The sequence below is a fragment of the Nematostella vectensis genome, chromosome 9, assembly GCF_932526225.1.
Source record: "Nematostella vectensis chromosome 9, jaNemVect1.1, whole genome shotgun sequence".
NCBI lineage: Eukaryota > Metazoa > Cnidaria > Anthozoa > Actiniaria > Edwardsiidae > Nematostella > Nematostella vectensis.
Window position 1 is genome coordinate 7,153,650 of NC_064042.1, and position 18,391 is coordinate 7,172,040.

Genomic DNA, 18,391 nt, shown 5'->3' on the forward strand with positions numbered 1-18,391 from the left:
CCACGTAGGATCTTCACTTTTAGTGAAACCTTGTAAATTTTATTTTTCCTTTTTACTACCTAATTGTTTTCTTGCTAATGAGTTAGAATTAGGCCACCCTCCCACCGCGCCTCTCATCTTTCGTCACTCGAATCCAAGATGGCGGCCACAAGCTACGACTTCGGGTTTTCTAGGGTTTTTCTTGCCGAAAACAGCATCTAAAGCCTACAGGTAGGCTAAGTTTATATCAACAAGTTTATACCAACAATATATCACTTATTTCTATTTTAGTCTGTGCAACCACGCGAGACTATAACTATTGAGCAAGGACCACTGATTTTCGCCTCTTCGTACTCAAGGTTTAGGCTCGACCGCCAAAGTCGAGCATCCATGGGTATCCATACCCTTCTTTGTTCTTCTTTGTTCAGTCATGCACGTGTTAACCTGTCTTTCGTGATAAGGGATAACAAAAATAAACTGTACCATGCTGAAATGTACGGGATTTATAAGGTTCAAGGTCTTAGGGTTAGGGACTAGAATTTTACGTATGATCGTCCTATTCCTTGGAGCATAAAATTTGCTCCAAGTGCTACCACGTAGGATCTTCACTTTTAGTGAAACCTTGTAAATTTTATTTTTCCTTTTTACTACCTAATTGTTTTCTTGCTAATGAGTTAGAATTCGGCGCATAGTAAACGGATCACTCTCGTCATCATGTGACCAAGTCTATCTGCCAATCAGATCAAAGGTGGTTGAGATATAACTCCATAAATAATTTCCTATTGCATCTCACTAATGAAGTCTGTTGTAAAAGAATTGATCACACTGTATGATACAAGCCAAAGTGCCTCATTATCAAAAAGACAATAGAAAATTGTTCATGATATCATATCTTTCTTGCTTTACTTGGAAAATCCCCCTAAATCTAATATTGCTTTAAGTTAACTATGCCGACCACGTGATTCAAGCTATTAAACAATAAGATGGGATATTCTCAATTTATAATACCTTGAATTATTTTTCCATTGTTTGTCGTCAATGAGGTAAATTTGAGATAAATCCCTGATTTTGGCCTATATGGCAACAATTGAATTGGTGTAGAAAACGGCCCAAATTGCCATATTATCGAAAAACAATAGACAAATTTTTCATGGCGCCGTAACTCCCTTGATTTTAAAGGAAACTTCATCAAAACTTTAAAGTAAATTAGGCCTACATCCTTAATAAGGTGACCCAATTTATAAGTAAATCAGATTTAACGCACTCGAGCTATAGGACCTGAATAATTTCCCCATTGTCTCTCGATAATCAGATGAACATCACCTTCGGATCGCACTGTTGAATATCCTTGCAAAACGATCCAAAACGCCTCATGATAAAAAACAACAATGTAAAAAAAAACTATGACGTCATATATTTTAAAGCTAAGAAGAAATTTTTTCAAAATATTATCATAAAAAGAATTATTAAACTTTGCCAAAACACACATTTTGTTCGAATTGGGCTGACCGATTGCGCCACAGGGCCTTGGACGGCACTACTTTTAAGCATTATAAAATTATGCATGAATATTCGACCATGGGTGGGATTGAACCCTTTCGGTTAACAGTCGAGCGCGCTAACCGGTTGCGCCACATAGAGTGGCACCTAATGGTTTCTTGTAATAAAGAAACTAAGGGAATATTGAACTCACATTTCTTGTGGGTGGTCTAAGTATACCAGTCCAGTTTTGTTACAATTATCAAGTATATGCTCTTTATTTAAAACAAGAAACATTACAAACTTAACTATGAAAGAGTAGATATCGGAACGGTCTTAACCTTTCCATACTTTTGGTTCTTGCGATGTGAATGCAAGTTATTCCATGCTAAATACAAGATTTTTTAACGTTTTTTTTTTCATTTAGCGTGCTAATATGATAACGCCATATTGATAGTTACAAGGGCATCATTTTTCTTATTTATAAGCTGAGCTATACTTTAATTGACATCTACTTTGCTATGGTAAACTTCATTCAAACTCCAATGAAAATCAATCAACAAATAAAGGCCTACCTCTGAAACTAAATGCAACTTTTCAAAAGCTCTAGGTGTTCTTGGGCCTCGTGCAAACAGCCAGCTTTAGCCAGTATTTCTGGCACTTTTTCGATAGTCTGGCAATAAAACGAAACGACTTTCAATCGACAATGCTGGCGTGGTTATTTGCACGGGGTTTATACATCTTCAACTACCTGAACGAAGAGTATCACACTTTTATTCGTCTACATAGGCTCCTCTTAGGGGAAAGGGCAGTTACAGTAAAGCACTTTACAGGGAGCACACGCGAACAGCAAACAACGTCAAGTGTAAAGGCATTCTTTGAGGAATACTAAATTGAAAAAATCACACAGAGTGTGATTGCAGAATAATTTTTCGGCGCGACTGGCCAAAACTCTGGTATCTTCTAGGCGCAAATCGAGCAAATAAACATCATTATATTCTAGAGGCGAGCATTCGAGCACAACAAATGTTATTATTAGACTGATACTGCAAGCATTTTTTTAAAAAGAGTGATCAAGGGGCAATGGCGAAGACAGTGAAGCTCTGTCTGTGCTAACTAAAGCCCGCCCTCTCGTCGCTAGATGCTTTCATTTGTGTACTCGACCGTGGACTCGTTCCCCACAGACGAGGTCCTGGGTCGAGCCTCACTCCCAATCCTATTGGCCCTTGGTCTTTGCTGATCTTTCAAAATCTCTAAGATGCTGTACTTCCGCTGAGGAACCGCGCTTCCGCTTATGCTTGGCAGGCGCTGGCGGCGCTTGGGACGACCTGTATAAACAGGACAAATAAACGTGTTAGTTTAGGGCAACCTGGATGAATAGGGCAAGTGAATAGGACACACTCAAGGCTGTATTAAATAGGATTCACAGGATTTATATGCACGGGTAAGCTAAGTTGATTGCAAGCTTGTTTTCTGATACCTATAACAAGTCTGTGAAAACTTTTGTATAAAAATTTAATTTTGCCTTCTTTTCTCTGTGTTTTCCTTTTTTGTTTGAGAGTGCAGACCAGTGCTGACTTACTATGGTCTGTTTTATCGCTTGGCTTGTTCGGGGAATCTTAATAAGTAAAAAGAATTGGATTAGTCGCCATTATCGCAAATGTAAATCTCTATCATGGCGACTAGATTTATCAAAAATAGAAATATCAAAATAAACCAAAAAGAGGTAATCGTTATTTCGCTTTTATTAACCCTGTGCCAGCTTCGAGCAAAAATTATCTTTTTATCGAAATATACTCCGTCTGTGTCTGATAAGCAGCTAGTGGACACAATCGAAAATGGCATATCAATATTTGGGTGACCTTCAAACCCGCTCGGTCAATCTCTGGGAGGCCTGGGTCTAAGGGCTTTTCAATATTAGTGAGATAAAAATTGGCCAAGCTGTCAGGTTTTTTTTTTACAAATTCTTGCCACGAGTCTCAAATTGACAGGGATCAGCATTTTTTACCATATTTGCTGGAGATCAGGGAGCGGGAAAACTTTAGCTCTTCTAAATATGGGCATCAATGACCATATAAGGCAATGCAAACGAAGGACACTATCCTTGGGGAATATGTTTGATATGCTACTAAACAGTCAGAGTGCTTGTGTTTTTACTGTTAGCCACCAATCAGAGCGTGCGTACTATTTCATTCATCCAATCAGAGCGTGCGTACTATTTCATTCATCCAATCAGAGCGTGCGTACTATTTCATTCATCCAATCAGAGCGTGCGTACTATTTCATTCATCCAATCAGAGCGTGCGTACTATTTCATTTTACCAACCAGAGCGTGTGTATTATTTCCCTCTACCAATCAGAAGGTGCGTACTATTTCATTCATCCAATCAGAGCGTGCGTACTATTTCATTTTACCAACCAGAGCGTGTGTATTATTTCCCTCTACCAATTAAAAGGTGTGTACTATTTCATTTTACCAATCAGAGCGTGTGTACTATTACATTCTACCAATCAGCTAAGGCGTGCGTACCACTTATTTCTACCAATCGTGAGAGAGCGTGCGTACTAACCTGGCTCACCTTTGGTCTCAAGCCAGGCGAGCTCCGCGTACAGTCTATCCTTGGTCCCACTCTTCTCCAGCACCGCGGCGTACTCAGTCGGGATGAACTGGTCCGAGTTGGTGGTGCAGGCCCCTTCCCCGTGGGCGGGGCCCTGGGCAGGGTGGACGCGGTTTTTGTGGAGGGGGGTGTGCGGACGGGAGCTAGGGGCGTGCTCTGTGCGGGGGGAGAGGCGAGACACTCTGCTATCACGGTCTGAGTACATGTCCATCTCGATACCTTCATCCTAAAGGAAACATTCAACTCCGTGAACATTGACATAATGGCGATGATGATGTGATGATCATTGTAGTATTCATGATGTTAAGTGTGATAATGATGATGTTGATGGCGGATGTAATTATAATGATGATGAAATAATATTGTCAATGATAATAATGTGATAATAATGATGATGATGATGATGATGTAAAGATAATGATGATGATTATGTTAATGATCGCAGGAGTTGCGTTGACGATGACGCCGACGTAATGACGAGCGCTGCTTGTTGTGTGTATGCTTGTGGGGATTCGAAAGAAGAAAAAAATAGAAGCAGGTGTACCTCGTTCTGTGGGCTGTTTTCTAGACGTTTCTCTGTTGTCCACGCTTGTCCCGTGGCATTCTCGTGCTGCGTCTTGTAACTATAGGGAAATTATAATGATATCCATTAAAAGAGCCGCGAATAAGCTGTTCTAAGGACTAGTACTGATAACCACAATGACATGTAGGAAGGCTCTGCACCCCCTGCCTTTTCCTGGACCATTCCAAAACGACTGTTCACAGCAGTCTAGATCTGTCGGACAACAACACAATAGCACATTTTCGAATTACGTTCCATTGCTCTCAAACAAAAGCTTCAAATCGAGGCTCTGTGCTAAAACTACAGTTTAAATAACAGAAATGAGCACAAGGCCTCGATTTAAAGCTTTTCTTTAAGAGCCACGTGGAGCGTAGTTCGGAAATGGGCTATATAAGTACGGCACGATGCATAGGTGTCAAGGTTGTTAGTTGGTGGTCGCGTGAGGCGTGAACGTAGCGTCTTCCATCAAAGGCAAACCCTCTTTTACCCCCCCCCCCCCCCCCGGGTCAGGGGGTGTGCCCTGATGCGCGAGGATTAGCCTCTCCTTGAAGCGTATTCAAAATGACTTTAATAAACGTGGGAATGACTCGTGGAGAACCTCCGGTTGTACCGGGAATGATATGATGGATTACCTTTCGTTTTGATCCTCTGCTTCTTCTTTTGACTCCACTAGGGTTACTGCAAACAAGCGGGTCAGTTAACAAAACAGTCAAAGCGCTGACAAGACCAAATCTCCGTTATGGAAAGGATGACGTAGGGGGAAATTTGTTTAAGCTTGGTGATACAGACTGAATAAAATTGTGTTTACTCGAACTGAATCGGACTACACTTGATTGGATTTAGTTTGACTCGTGCTGCACTGGTGTTAAGACAGCAAATTTCAGGCTCATACCTAGAGGGTGTGCTGGGTGCTCGCACCCTGTAAATGGGGTCAATCCTTATCTAGGAGTCATTTCCAATCTTCAAATGCTATGCTTTTCCATCTGATACCTATGACTGCGCATCCTCCACAATCATCCTCCCTCTCAGCCAATCCTGGGTACGCGCCTGAAGGTAACATGGGGACGGTTGGCGAGCGCTTAGCACTTTGTGTAATCCCTACCGTTTCGGTTCCTACTGCGTCGGTACAATAGCCCAAGTACGATCAAGACTATCAACAGGAGAAAGAATACTGTCACCACGGAACCAACAGTCGCCGAGTCACTTCCTTCACGCGCACCTGTGTTACTCGGTGTTGCCATTGCGACTTGCGCCTTCAGGTTACCAAGGTAACCGTCAGTCAGTTTCGCGTTGAGAGATGATGTCATGTCTATCTGGCTGTCGTTTCGCGTCAAGCGGAAGGAGGTTATTACACTCCCAGATCTACGGATGGAATAATCACCCATGGAATAACAGAACACATCGCCCATTAAATAACAGACGATCACCCAACACATCGCCCATGAAATAACAGACGATCACCCATGGAATAACAAAACACATCGCCCATAAAATAACAGACAATCACCCATGGAATAACAGAACACATCGCCCATGAAATAACAGACGATCACCCATGAAATAACAGAACACATCGCCCATTAAATAACAGACGATCACCCATGGAATAACAGAACACATCGCCCATTAAATAACAGACGATCACCCAACACATCGCCCATGAAATAACAGACGATCACCCATGGAATAACAAAACACATCGCCCATAAAATAACAGACGATCACCCATGGAATAACAGAACATTTCGCCCATGAAATAACAGACGATCACCCATGAAATAACAGAACACATCGCCCATGAAATAACAAACGATCACCCATGGTATAACAGAACAAACACCAATGAAATAACAGACGATCACCCATGGAATAACAGAACATATGGCCCATGAAATAACAGAAGATCACCAATGGTATAACAGAACAAACATCCATGAAATAGCAGACGATCACCCATGGTATAACAGAACACATCGCCCATAAAATAACAGACGATCACCTATGGAATAACAGAATACATATTATCCATTGAATAGCGGAACATATATAACCCATGGAATATCATAGCCAATTATAACCGCTTGCCTTCTATTCGTCTGTCTGTCTTACCTAAAGCCCTTAACTCCAACACCTCGAAGAAACGAGTCTTGACTGTATTCGGACCACACCTAAACAACCAAATTATCGAATTACTAAATTACCATTGGCACTTCATCTAGAGACTATAAATTATATGTAAACTTTATCCTTACCTGGGTGACAAATTTTTCCGCTAGCTTAGTGTAACTGGCACTTTGTTGGTCATTAAGCAATGAGGACCAGACTTCCTCGATCAATCGTATCTCGTGGTCCGACACCGTCACATTCACTACAAACAGATCCGTTGATTCAGTAGGTTGCCGAGAAGAAAAAATCCGTGCCCAGACAAAAGTAAAGACTGATTGATCGAAGCAAATCACAGACAAGACGATGATGCTTGAAGCAAAATCACGAGACAATAAGGTGATTAACGAGATAAGCTCTGTACTTGAAACTAAACTCCCAAATGCATGCGCCTTCAATCGAAATGGCTACGTTTTTGGAGACTAGGAAAGTTGACATATTATTTAATATCATGGTAAATGGGGTGACATAAGATGATTTAACGGTTTATGACGTCATATGACGTGTACACACTTCTAACCTTCTGTCCCTTGACCAGCGCCTACTGCATTCTGCGCATGCGCTCTAACCCAGTACTCGCTAGCGATCTTGACGTCACTGATAACACAGCTCCTGTCTGTAGTTGAACAGCTTTTCCACGTGCTTTTACCAGTTCTTTGAACGGACGCGACATAAGACACCACAGGCGACCCACCATCACTTGCTGGTGCTTCCCAATTTAGTTTGATCTCATTGTCTGAGGGCTCGACCCTTGAGATTGACGGCGATGATGGCGGTACTACGGACATGAACAGGCTTAGTAAGTGGCTACCTTGGCTATTTCTTTAATGCACCCCTCACCAATCCCCCCACCCTTTCTTTTGGGCAGAAGAAAGAAATAAGCTCCGGGTGCTTTTCAGAGCGTTTACTGTCATTGACTAAAAAGCCAGGTAGTTTCTTGGTGTTACGGAGCACCAGCACCAAAAACACAATGGAACAAAAGCCAAAAACAAAGACCTTAGAACGAGACAATAAAATAGAGTACAAAGGCCTTGAGCACCAAAAACAAAGCTCTCCGTAACACCAAGGAATACCCAAAAGCCACAAATGAATCCAAGGAAGTGCAGATATCCATAGCAGGCTACAAACTACTGCTCACCTAATTCTATCAACGCTATCCTTGCGTCAGCCGAACCCGCGGAGTTACTAGCGGCACATACATACTCGCCGAAATCCCTACTTGACCGCGGGGTCAGCGAGAGCTCACTTGTTGCCTGGTTACCAGAGACACTCGTAGAAACTTGTCCAGGCCTTGACCAGGTAATCTGTGGTGCTGGCACCCCTAGAGCACTACACGTCAGGCTGGTTGGCTTGCCAATCCAGGAACTGATGGTATATTTTGACACGGACATCTCTGGGCCATCTGTAAGATAAGGGTGGTGAGAGATGCTTACAGCGTTTGGTAAAATTTTTATCGAGTTTCTTTAAGGCATGAATAGGGTTGATTTATTTGGAAATTTTGTTTTGAGTTTCTTCTTAAGGCATGTATAGGGCCGATTTAGACAGCACGATTTAGTTGTATGCGACCAGTCTTAGCCCTGAATTACACACTTTGGTAGTCGAGCATTGAGCGGAGTCGTAGGCTGATTCACACTCTACGACTCGAGTTGTAGAAGTGTCGCGGGCAAGTCGCATACGACTAAACTGGCTGTCTAAATCAGCCTTAACATTTGGCAATTAAGAAGAAAAGTTGCGCCATTGTTTGATTAAGCTCCTGGAAATGAAGCTACAAGGCAGAATCATTCATCTTGGGCATTTCGTCTAGTGTGATGTAGAAAGAACTCAATCACTACGAATCCTTCACCAAGCGACAACACTAGCCCTCAATTCATTACACTTCACCATGACACGTGACTGTGAAATCTACCGCCAACAACATCAAGACACTTACATTTCACGGTCACATTACACCCACGGTCACATTAACGGTTTCCCTTGCAAAACCTACTGTGTTACGTGCAGTGCAGATATATAGCCGAGCATTGCGCCTCGTGACACCCGCTATTCCAAGCTCACACATATTGGTTTGGATGCTATTACTGATGTTATACATCTTCATTGACCACGAGATGCTAGGAAGTGGGTACCCTTTAGCGTTATAGTCGGAGGGTACCCCCTCGTTAGAGACTTGGTTTGGTGATTTAGACTGTATAGCTGGTGGTTCTGAGAATACAGATATGGAAACATGCTGGAATATAATCAAATTGGCTTCTTCATGACCTACAAACTTGTTTCCTATGGATGTGAAAAGCTCATCACTCCTCAGAGTCATGGAGACATGTTTGTATGTCGAGTTGATCATTTTGCTTATAACCATCTAGCAGACATTGGCAATAAGATGTTGAGTCAAAGATATATATTATATAATACTTATGTTGCCATGCGTCGAGTTCTATATGGTGTCGAGTTCTATTTATACAATGGAAGGTAATTCCAAAAAAAATTGGATAGGTTTTTCTCGGATTTTTTTAACTTATTTTATAACTTATTTTATTCTTTTATGCACACTTGCCTTGATATGTCATGTTAACCGTCACCGATTCTCCCTCCCCTAAGCGATTTTCTGGTACACAGGTATACATCCCGGAATCTTTCAACTGCGCATGCTCTATAAGAAATATGCCGTCGCTACTGACGGCCACAGCGATACCGTCATGGTGAAAACGGTAGATGGTTGGTGGAGGAACAGCGTCCGCTGAACAGTTGAAGAGGACTGTGGACTCATGAAGTAGCGTATTGCTGGTTGCGTTGGTGAGAAGGACTGTGCGGACAGGCGGATCTAAGATATATCAATCATGATCATGATTATGATCATGATCATGATTATGATCATAATCATTATCATCAACATCATCAGCGTCAACAACACCACAATAAAATCAGCAACACCACCACCACCATCCATTAACCATTATCATCAAATAAAACAACACCAACATCATCAGCAAAATCACCGACACCATCACCATCATCATCAACAATATCAACAGCAGCATCATCATTATTAAACATCATCAGCATTATCAATAACAACAGCAACAGTATTAGCATAATCCCTATCACCATCCTTAACAAAATCATCAACATCAACAAAATCAGCATCATCTTAATCAACAACAACAACAGCAACAGTAGCAAAAACAGCAAAAACAACGATTCTATCCATTACAAGAAAAGAAAGTATTTCTTGACGCACTTACGTTCTACTATAACATGAATGTGTGCCGTATCGGAGCCGAGCGAGTTTTGTGCTTTACAAAAGTAAGGACCCGACGTCTCCTCGCCAGCATCCGGGATAACCAGACTTCCATGCCACGTGCTTGAAATCGGCGTGTTATTGGACCCTTTAAACCACGTGACGAGAGGTGTTGGATTCCCGGATGTATGGCATGTCAGGTTCAATGACTGAGATCTGTTTAAGGTTATGTACGGTGAGGGTAGGGGTGAGATGGATGGAGAGTCTGTTGAATAGAATAAAGGAGTGGTTATGTACGGTGGGGGTAGGGGTGAGATAGACGGAGTCTGTTGAATAGAATAAAGGTATTGTTATGTACGGTGGGGTAGGGGTGAGATAGACGGATAAAGGGATGTTTATGACTGTCTGTTGGATGGATTTGAAATTGTACGTTTTCTGGAAAAAAATCTTAAATATTGGCAATCCTATCTACGATATTACAACTACAAAACTAAACAAAAGTAGAAGTAGCTTACATTGCACATTGATGTGTGCTTGAGAGATGACGTCATTTCCCACACCGTTACTTGCTGTACAGCGGTATATCCCAGTATTGCTTCTCAAAATATTCTGGATGATGACCTTCTCTCCTGTAAGTTGCCGTTGACCAGATTGCTCACTTATGCTCCATGATATTCGAGGAGGAGGGTTGCCTGTGGCGTTGCAGTGGAGTACTATTGTATCTGTTTCGTTGGTGGTGATGTTGGGTTGAATGACGTCAAACACAGGAGCCGTGAAAACTGTGAAAAGGGAGACTAGGGGTTAATGATAACGTCTCTTAAAGTTAAAAAGTGTATATTTAACATCAAAATATTGAAACCTTGATATAAGTAAACTACGGAAACGTTTTTTTATGATAAAAGCCACACAAAAGACGACATCAGACGTGGTCTCAATTTTGTGTTTCAAACATTAAAATGGTAGGCAAACAAACTTTGGTATAAGCCAAGTCGACAATTATCACAATCACTTTACTCTTTTTTATATTTCACTCTTTACTCTACTACCGTTTGGTCCTACACATATTCCAGTGTGTTTTTCCTTTCCGTTGTGCAGCCGCTGACTCCCCTACCCCCACCCCTACCCCCCCTCCCTACCCCACACTGTTGTAGCTACCCCTTCCACAAATAACTGCACTCAACCAATGATCAATTCTCTTACCAATGATAGTAACCATTGCTGTAGCGTTGCTAGGCAACCCAACCCCATTTTCTGCCACGCATGCGTATACCCCCTCGTCTGACGTCATCGTTTTATTGATTGAGAGCGTGTGACCATGACCAACTGTGACATTTTGTGAGCCGGTCTTGACCCAGGTGATGTTAGGTGATGGGTTTCCTGTGGCGTTGCAGTAGAGCGAGAGTGGGTTCGATTCGTTTAATGTTTGGTCCTTTGGGCCGATGTGGATCATGGGAGGGTCTGTGGAGAGAATGATACGATGGTTTCATGCCTTTACGCATGAACTGTTATTTGCCGCCGCTGACTTTTGTTGTACCTCTCGTCTTTCTTAACGTTTCAGTGAGATCGGACATAGCCCGCGTGTAGCCGCTGACTCGCGAGGATATTTCGCGAGTCAGCGGCTACACGTAGGCTAGATCAGACATGGAAATAATATGCAATTTTTTTTTTTAAAAAAACGACCTTTTGGAGGCCGAGTGGTAAAATGCAGCAACTTTCCTTGTTATGAGGCACATCAAATATCAGCAAAGCATTTTAAGAATTGTTATATAATCGTTATTGCTGACAAGGAACCCAGGGTTTATTGGGTAATAAGTGGTTAAATGCGGTGTTTGCGCCACGCAGAGTGAAGTGTATAATAGTGCTCGGTGTTGGGTGTTTAGCGATTGAAAGCATATCGGGTGTCATTATCAGATGACAGACAACATTTAACATCCACTACCATATGATAACATCCAATCATCAACAGATCCTCCGACAACACAGTGATGCATCTTACACCATTAATGGTAATATAATCGATCATAGAGATAAAACCGAGACGAGTTGCAAGTAAAAAGTTAGATGTCTAAGATGCAATCAAAACTACTTTATCCATCTAATTTATACAACAACAGAAAAAAACTAAAGGCATTTGTAACCTTTTGGGATTCAGATGCGACTGAGATATGATATTTTAAATTATGGTAAATGCATCGAAGTTGTATTTGTAGAACTATATGATAGTCTACTACTGTTTCACAGTAAACAGGTCGCGTCTATTGGTCTTAGTAACCTTGGCACAAGGCCCCTTTCATGGGTTAGATTATCACTTACATTGCACATCCAACGTCACTTTCGCCTGAGCCGTCCTGATAACTCCATTGTCAGCGGTACATCGGAAGGTTCCAGTCTCTCTCCGATGAGCGGCAGTGATTTGAAGGGTCATTCCACTCGTCACCAGGCTCCCATTCCCACGTGTCCATATGATGTTGGGAAGCGGGTTCCCTGTGGCATTGCAGTACATGGACGCTGGTTGGCCCTCGATGACTGTTTGAGAGCGAGGCTGGATGACGTCAATAACTGGTGAAACTAAAATAAAGAAAGAGACAGATACCCGGGTAGCAGAGGCACATTAGTCACGTGTCGAGTAGCAGGTCTGTGGTTTACTTTAATGTATAGACTGTGTTCGTAATAAAACCGATATATATAACCGTTATAATTGTATAAAGGCGTGTTCCTCGTATATCGAGCATATTCGTTATATTTAGAGCCTCTGAATATACAGTATAATCGCTATATATAAGAAGTATTTTCGTTTTATTTAGAGTTATTCGCTATACATAAGTATATTTGTTATATTTAGAATGTATTCGCTAAAAATAAGTTTATTCGTTATATCTCGAGCTCACTCGGTTATATTCGTTATATATAGAGTGTATTCGTTTTAAGAGAAGTACGTTCCTTAGTAGATTGCTGACATATAAAGTTCAGGCAGTCGTACCTAACACCTCAACGGTGGTTGTGCTCGAGGCGTCCAGTCCTATACCATTGGACGCGGTGCACACATACACCCCCTGGTCAACCCCCTGGACGCGCCGTATCGTCAGCGAGTTCCCGGATGAAAGGACTGTGACGTCACTACCCTTGCTCCATCGTATCGCGGGCGCAGGATTGCCAGTAGCGTTACAGTACAACTCCAGGGTCTGGTTCTCTGTGATCGGTGGAATTCGTGATATGACCTCAATAAAAGGCGAATCTGCCAAGCAAAAAACAAATAAAAACATTACATTACTGTCAAATGTGTCAAGTAAACGTCATACAGTTGTACAAGAAAACATATGTTATAAAAAAAGCTACAAAATGGCTGAAGCCATGGAACCCTTTTCTCTCTTGGACTTATCGTTAATGGATTCGTCTATATACACTATATGGAGCGGAGCTTAAGGTTGTTTCTCACTTGGACGTAAGCGCAAGGGCAACGCACGTAATTTTCCGATTCTCACTAGAACGCAACTGCCTGATTTTCTTCCGCTTGCGCTTGTGTTTGACCGATTCTCACTTGTGTTGCGCTTCCGTTTGCGCTTGCGTCCTAGTGAGAACCAACCTTTCTCCCTGAAGCCTGGAGCGGGCCACTTACACTGCACGTTGATGGTAGCATTTGCCAAAGCAGAGCCCAGGACCCCGTTACTTGCGGTACACAGGTAGTCACCAGACTCCGACCTGTTGATGTTATTTATAACCAAATGTTCTCCTGTTGCTATAGTTACACCGCTGGACATCTTGCTCCAAGAGATCGAAGGTGCGGGCAGTCCGGAGGCATTACAGTAGATGGAGGTAATATCTGATTCGTTTACAGTCTGGAGTGTGGGCGTGATGGTGGTTATACTAGGAGGTACTGGTTTAACACGGAAATGGTGTTACTGGTCGAACGCCCAATTAACAATATAAAGTAGAAGTGTTGGGAAAATGTTTACCTGTGCTTAAAGGCTCTTAACAACTACAACAAATATAATTACAAAGAACCAACATTTTTGTCGCAATGAACTAATACCGCAACCACACTGGGGGGATCCAGGGTTGGTTTCATGAGTTCATTTATTTTCTGTGTTTCCTAAATGAAATGATGATGACGACAGGGACGAACAACTTGAGGACTTTGTAATTGCTTTCATAAACCCTAAACCCTTTATGAATCATCCGCCACTGATCCAATATCCTTTGACCTATCAAAAGCGAGGAAATAGTACAAACAGCAGTTTAGGTCTGACATAGGATTGTCACTTCCCCTTTAAGTCATCCACAGTGATAGTGGATGCTCATAGTGATGTATAAGACCAAGGGGATATGGCTCAAACTCACAGTAAATGTACGTGATCTTGTCATCAGTGCCGTGTACATTCTTGGTAAAGCATCTGTACGCTCCCACATGGTCGAGTCTCAGGCCAGTGATGGTGTAGCTGTTGTTGTTGGAGTTTGTAGCGTTGTGCAGGAGCGTACCGTTAGGTGAATACCACGTGACATAAGGCACAGGGTTGCCCTTCACCCAGCATGACAGGGTCACGCTAGCGCCCTCAATGAAAGACTCGTTCTCGGAGATCCACACCACGGTGGCGGGAACTGGGCACAACGATAGGAAGTACATGTTAGTAAAATCACGTGATAATGGTTGGTGCGGTGTCATCGCGCGGCATTGTTTTAAACTGTTCTATGACGTCATTATAAAAAAGACCGGATCCAAAAGACCTACCTAATAGCTTAAACTGTACCGTGGCGTCATTAAAAACCAGAACTACCTAGTATATCAAATTGTACCGTGGTAACATTAGTCATTGACCTACCTACGTTAAACTGTATCGAGGCGTTATTATCAGAGCTACCTAGTACGTTAAACTCTACCGTAGCGTTATCATATATCAGACCTACCTAGTACGTTAAACTCTACCGTAGCGTTATCATATATCAGACCTACCTAGTACGTTAAACTCTACCGTAGCGTTATCATATATCAGACCTACCTAGTACGTTAAACTCTACCGTAGCTTTATCATATATCAGACCTACCTAGTACGTTAAACTCTACCATAGCGTTATCATATATCAGACCTACCTAGTACGCTAAACTCTACCGTAGCGTTATCATATATAAGACCTACCTAGTACGTTTAGCTTTACTGATGCTGGAGACAAGCTCATTTTACTCTCGATAGAGCAGCGGTATCTCGCGTGATCAGACTCGCGCACGTTCATGATAATAAATGTCGCTTCCGCGTCAGCGTCAACTAACACGTGACCTTCGTCCCTGAGGATGCTGATACCCGAGAGGGAGGACTTGACCGCGAGGTTCACCCATCCGTGGGGCTCGTGGCGCGCCCAGATTACCTACACATAATCTAGTCAGAGTCGGCATGGGAAAAAATCGCTAGGGCCACAAGTTTGTACGTTTTTTTTAACTTGTATGTGCTACCTTAGTTTTGAATAAAGATTCTACCCATCTAAAATTTCTCAAGAGATTCACAGCTGAATAGCAGTTACAGCCTCATTTTCACCAGGTTACTTCCGGAGGTCCGACGGAAACCTCAACCGTTAAAAGACAAAATAATCTATTAAAATCCGAGATATTAAACAGGCCATCTGCTCTAAATTATCAATCACATCCTCAAAGAAACTTCCAATAAACACACTGCTTCAATATTTTGAAACATTTTTCGCGTTTTCCGTTAAAAATCATCGAATATTGTTACGTAATCGACCGGAAGTAAACTGGTGACAATGCGGCTTTAATAGCTACAAGAACCAGCAGTCTTTAAAATACCTGAAAGAAGCCGTTTGTGTCCTCCCCGGGGTCCAACTCGTAGTCCCACGCTAGGCTCACGTTATCACCGAGCAGCACGTGCGTGGGATCTGTGGGCACTATATTCCACGACAACGCATCTACACAGCAAGCTCATTGGTTAGAAATTACCCTAGACTGCAAGCTGATTGGTTAGAAATTACCCTAGACTACAAGCTGATTGGTTAGTAATTACTCTAGACAGAGAGCTTATTGGTTAGAAATTACCCGAAACCAAAAGCCCATTAGTTAGAATGTTACTAGAGACTGCAAGCTCATTGGTTAGAATCAATACTGCAAGCTCATTGGTTTGAAAATTTCTCTAGACAGCGAGTTCATTGGTTAGAAATTACTCTAGAAAAAAAGCTCAATGGGTAGAAAATTACCCAGCAATAGCTTATTGGTTTGAAAATTACTCGAGCAGCGCGCTTATTGGTTAGAAATTATTCTAGACAGCAAGCTCATTATGTTAGAAATTACTCAAAACAGGAAGCTAATGGGTTACAAAAATTACTCTAGACAGCGAGTTCACTAGTTAGAAATTACTCAAGACAATAAGCTGATTTGTCAGAAATTACAAAGCAAGCTAATTCTTGAAGATATCTCAATTATAAATGTAAATTTAAACGCCCGCTACCGATTTCTGTTGTTCTTTTACGGTATAATTCCAAAGTCTTAAATCATCAACTTGCACATAGAGATAATCATTTTTAAAGAAATCACAAGAATGTGACATTCGCTTTCGCCAAGATAGGCATAATCCACAAGTTCATTAATAATGTAAATGTGACGTGCGTTAATAGCTAAAAATGCAGTACAAAGTTTGCTGGCCAAGTTGTCATGGAACTGTGACGCCCAAGGGCGTTATATCCGATTTTTTCATAGTTTTAAAAATATATATATTTTTCATTATAATACGGTTTACAACTTCAGGCAAACCGGATAAAAAATGGATTTGAAAGTTTTATTAAAGCTAGCTCAATCTTCGCCGGTGCTTTGAAACTAGTTATGGAGTGCTTTGCATTTTTTAACAGTTTGACATTTTACCAGCGTGACGTAACAAATCTAAAATATGTGAATGTTCTAAATAGAAAAATAAAGTAAAAGCCAATACAGATAAGCCAGAACTTTACTAACCTGTAGTAGACGCGAGTATGATAGAAGCGAGGAGCGGTGTCAATAGTGAACGAAACATGTCACACACTGCTCCTACCAACGTATTAACCAGCTTCACGATTTCTTCCTTAGGAAGGTACCCGTCTTTCTGGTAGTATCAGATTTCTTTTTTTTTCGACGTTTTCAAAAGAAAATTTGGGTTGTGATTTGATCACGCCGAGTCACTTTAAGTTACCAGTTTGTGTTTTGTGTTTGTGGAAATATTGGGTCTCTATGTGACGTATCTCGGGAATATTTGGGAGGGTCCGTAGTTTATATATATTGTGCTTACTTAGACTCCCTATTAGTAAACAAAACATTTTCCGGACTCTAGTATTAGACTCAGTACCATGATTTTTTTTGTCTGATTGCAACAACGTAAAATGAGTATTCAACGAGTATCTGTTTTTAAAATGGATATTTTTGGCATCAGAACACATTCAAACGACGAAATGTGCGATTTTAACGTGTTTCGGGGGGGGGGGGGGGGTCGTTGTATGCCACTGAAAAAACGTAGTCTTTTTTGCACAATATTTCCAAGAAAGCCGAGTCAAGTCCCCACTTAATGCTAGCGTTGCTATGAAGCAAGCCTGCAATTATGAGTAAGCCCAACTCCCGGATATTACAGGGTGTATAGCCGAGAGAATAAACAGAAACAACAATAAGCAAAAAAGAAAAATTGCCCTCGGTTAATGTCTTCGTATTGGCTTCCAGGCCCCGGCTCATTAGTAAACGAGATCTTTTGTCTTCAAGCTGCTAATGTGTGTGGAAATTGCTTCACTTGCGACCAATATCACTTGGTCCGATTTCACGAGTTTGTTTGTGGTTTTATCGGTATTCGTAAACACACGCTGAAACTGTTTCCTGTAAAGTATTGTTTGGGTAATACTTATCGTCTTTCAGTCGCAGTGTTTCCGCCAACAAGCAATCCGGATTTGGTAAAGCAAAAACAAAACAAACTAAGTAGGTTGTTGAAAACGAATACCTTTTTCTATGGAAAACAACCGAAGACAGGGTATCTATTAATTGAAACACAGATTTAGTACGGTACGTCGGTAGGCGGTTGCAATCATCTTCGTGAAACCCCGATAACTCAATCCTTCAAGACATTATAAACTACAGAAATATTATAAAAACCCTGATAACTCAATCCTTCAAGACATTATAAACTACATAAATATTATAAAAATAGTAACAAATCAAAAAACACTTCGCACTTCGTATTGCATGAAGCAATGTTATTCAGGGCCTCGAATTATAAAAACTAAACACAATCTACATCATATTGCGACGCGGGCTAGCGTGGTTACCTTGCAAAGTTTGTTTCACCTTGCAAACACCCAGTTTGGGTGTATAACAGGGATAAGACCTCCTCTTTTCTACATTCCATT

The 18,391-nt window shown here is 41.6% G+C and overlaps 1 protein-coding gene and 1 long non-coding RNA gene across 3 annotated transcripts; one reads left to right on the plus strand and one right to left on the minus strand.

Moving 5' to 3' along the window:
- Positions 1 to 112: 112 nt before the first annotated feature.
- On the plus strand, positions 113 to 4,748 carry LOC116601860. Its single transcript, XR_004290172.2, has 2 exons — positions 113 to 210; positions 4,522 to 4,748. It is a non-coding gene; the product is annotated as an uncharacterized LOC116601860 (long non-coding RNA).
- On the minus strand, positions 1,712 to 17,237 carry LOC5518193 (hemicentin-2). 2 transcript variants are annotated; one of them, XM_048732320.1, is made up of 20 exons: positions 16,983 to 17,237; positions 15,828 to 15,946; positions 15,169 to 15,394; positions 14,375 to 14,632; positions 13,653 to 13,910; positions 13,017 to 13,271; positions 12,350 to 12,604; positions 11,237 to 11,494; positions 10,552 to 10,815; positions 10,041 to 10,301; positions 9,353 to 9,619; positions 7,940 to 8,203; positions 7,322 to 7,579; positions 6,891 to 7,006; positions 6,748 to 6,806; positions 5,741 to 6,000; positions 5,271 to 5,316; positions 4,621 to 4,699; positions 4,038 to 4,302; positions 1,712 to 2,786 (listed from the first exon to the last, which is right to left on the minus strand). In XM_048732320.1, exons 1-20 carry the CDS (start codon positions 17,038 to 17,040, stop codon positions 2,596 to 2,598), a joined length of 4,017 nt encoding a protein of 1,338 aa, XP_048588277.1. In that variant the 5' UTR covers positions 17,041 to 17,237; the 3' UTR covers positions 1,712 to 2,595. The 2 variants fall into 2 exon arrangements, with proteins under 2 accessions (XP_048588277.1, XP_048588276.1); XM_048732319.1 differs by having other exon boundaries at positions 4,029 to 4,302.
- Positions 17,238 to 18,391: the final 1,154 nt, after the last annotated feature.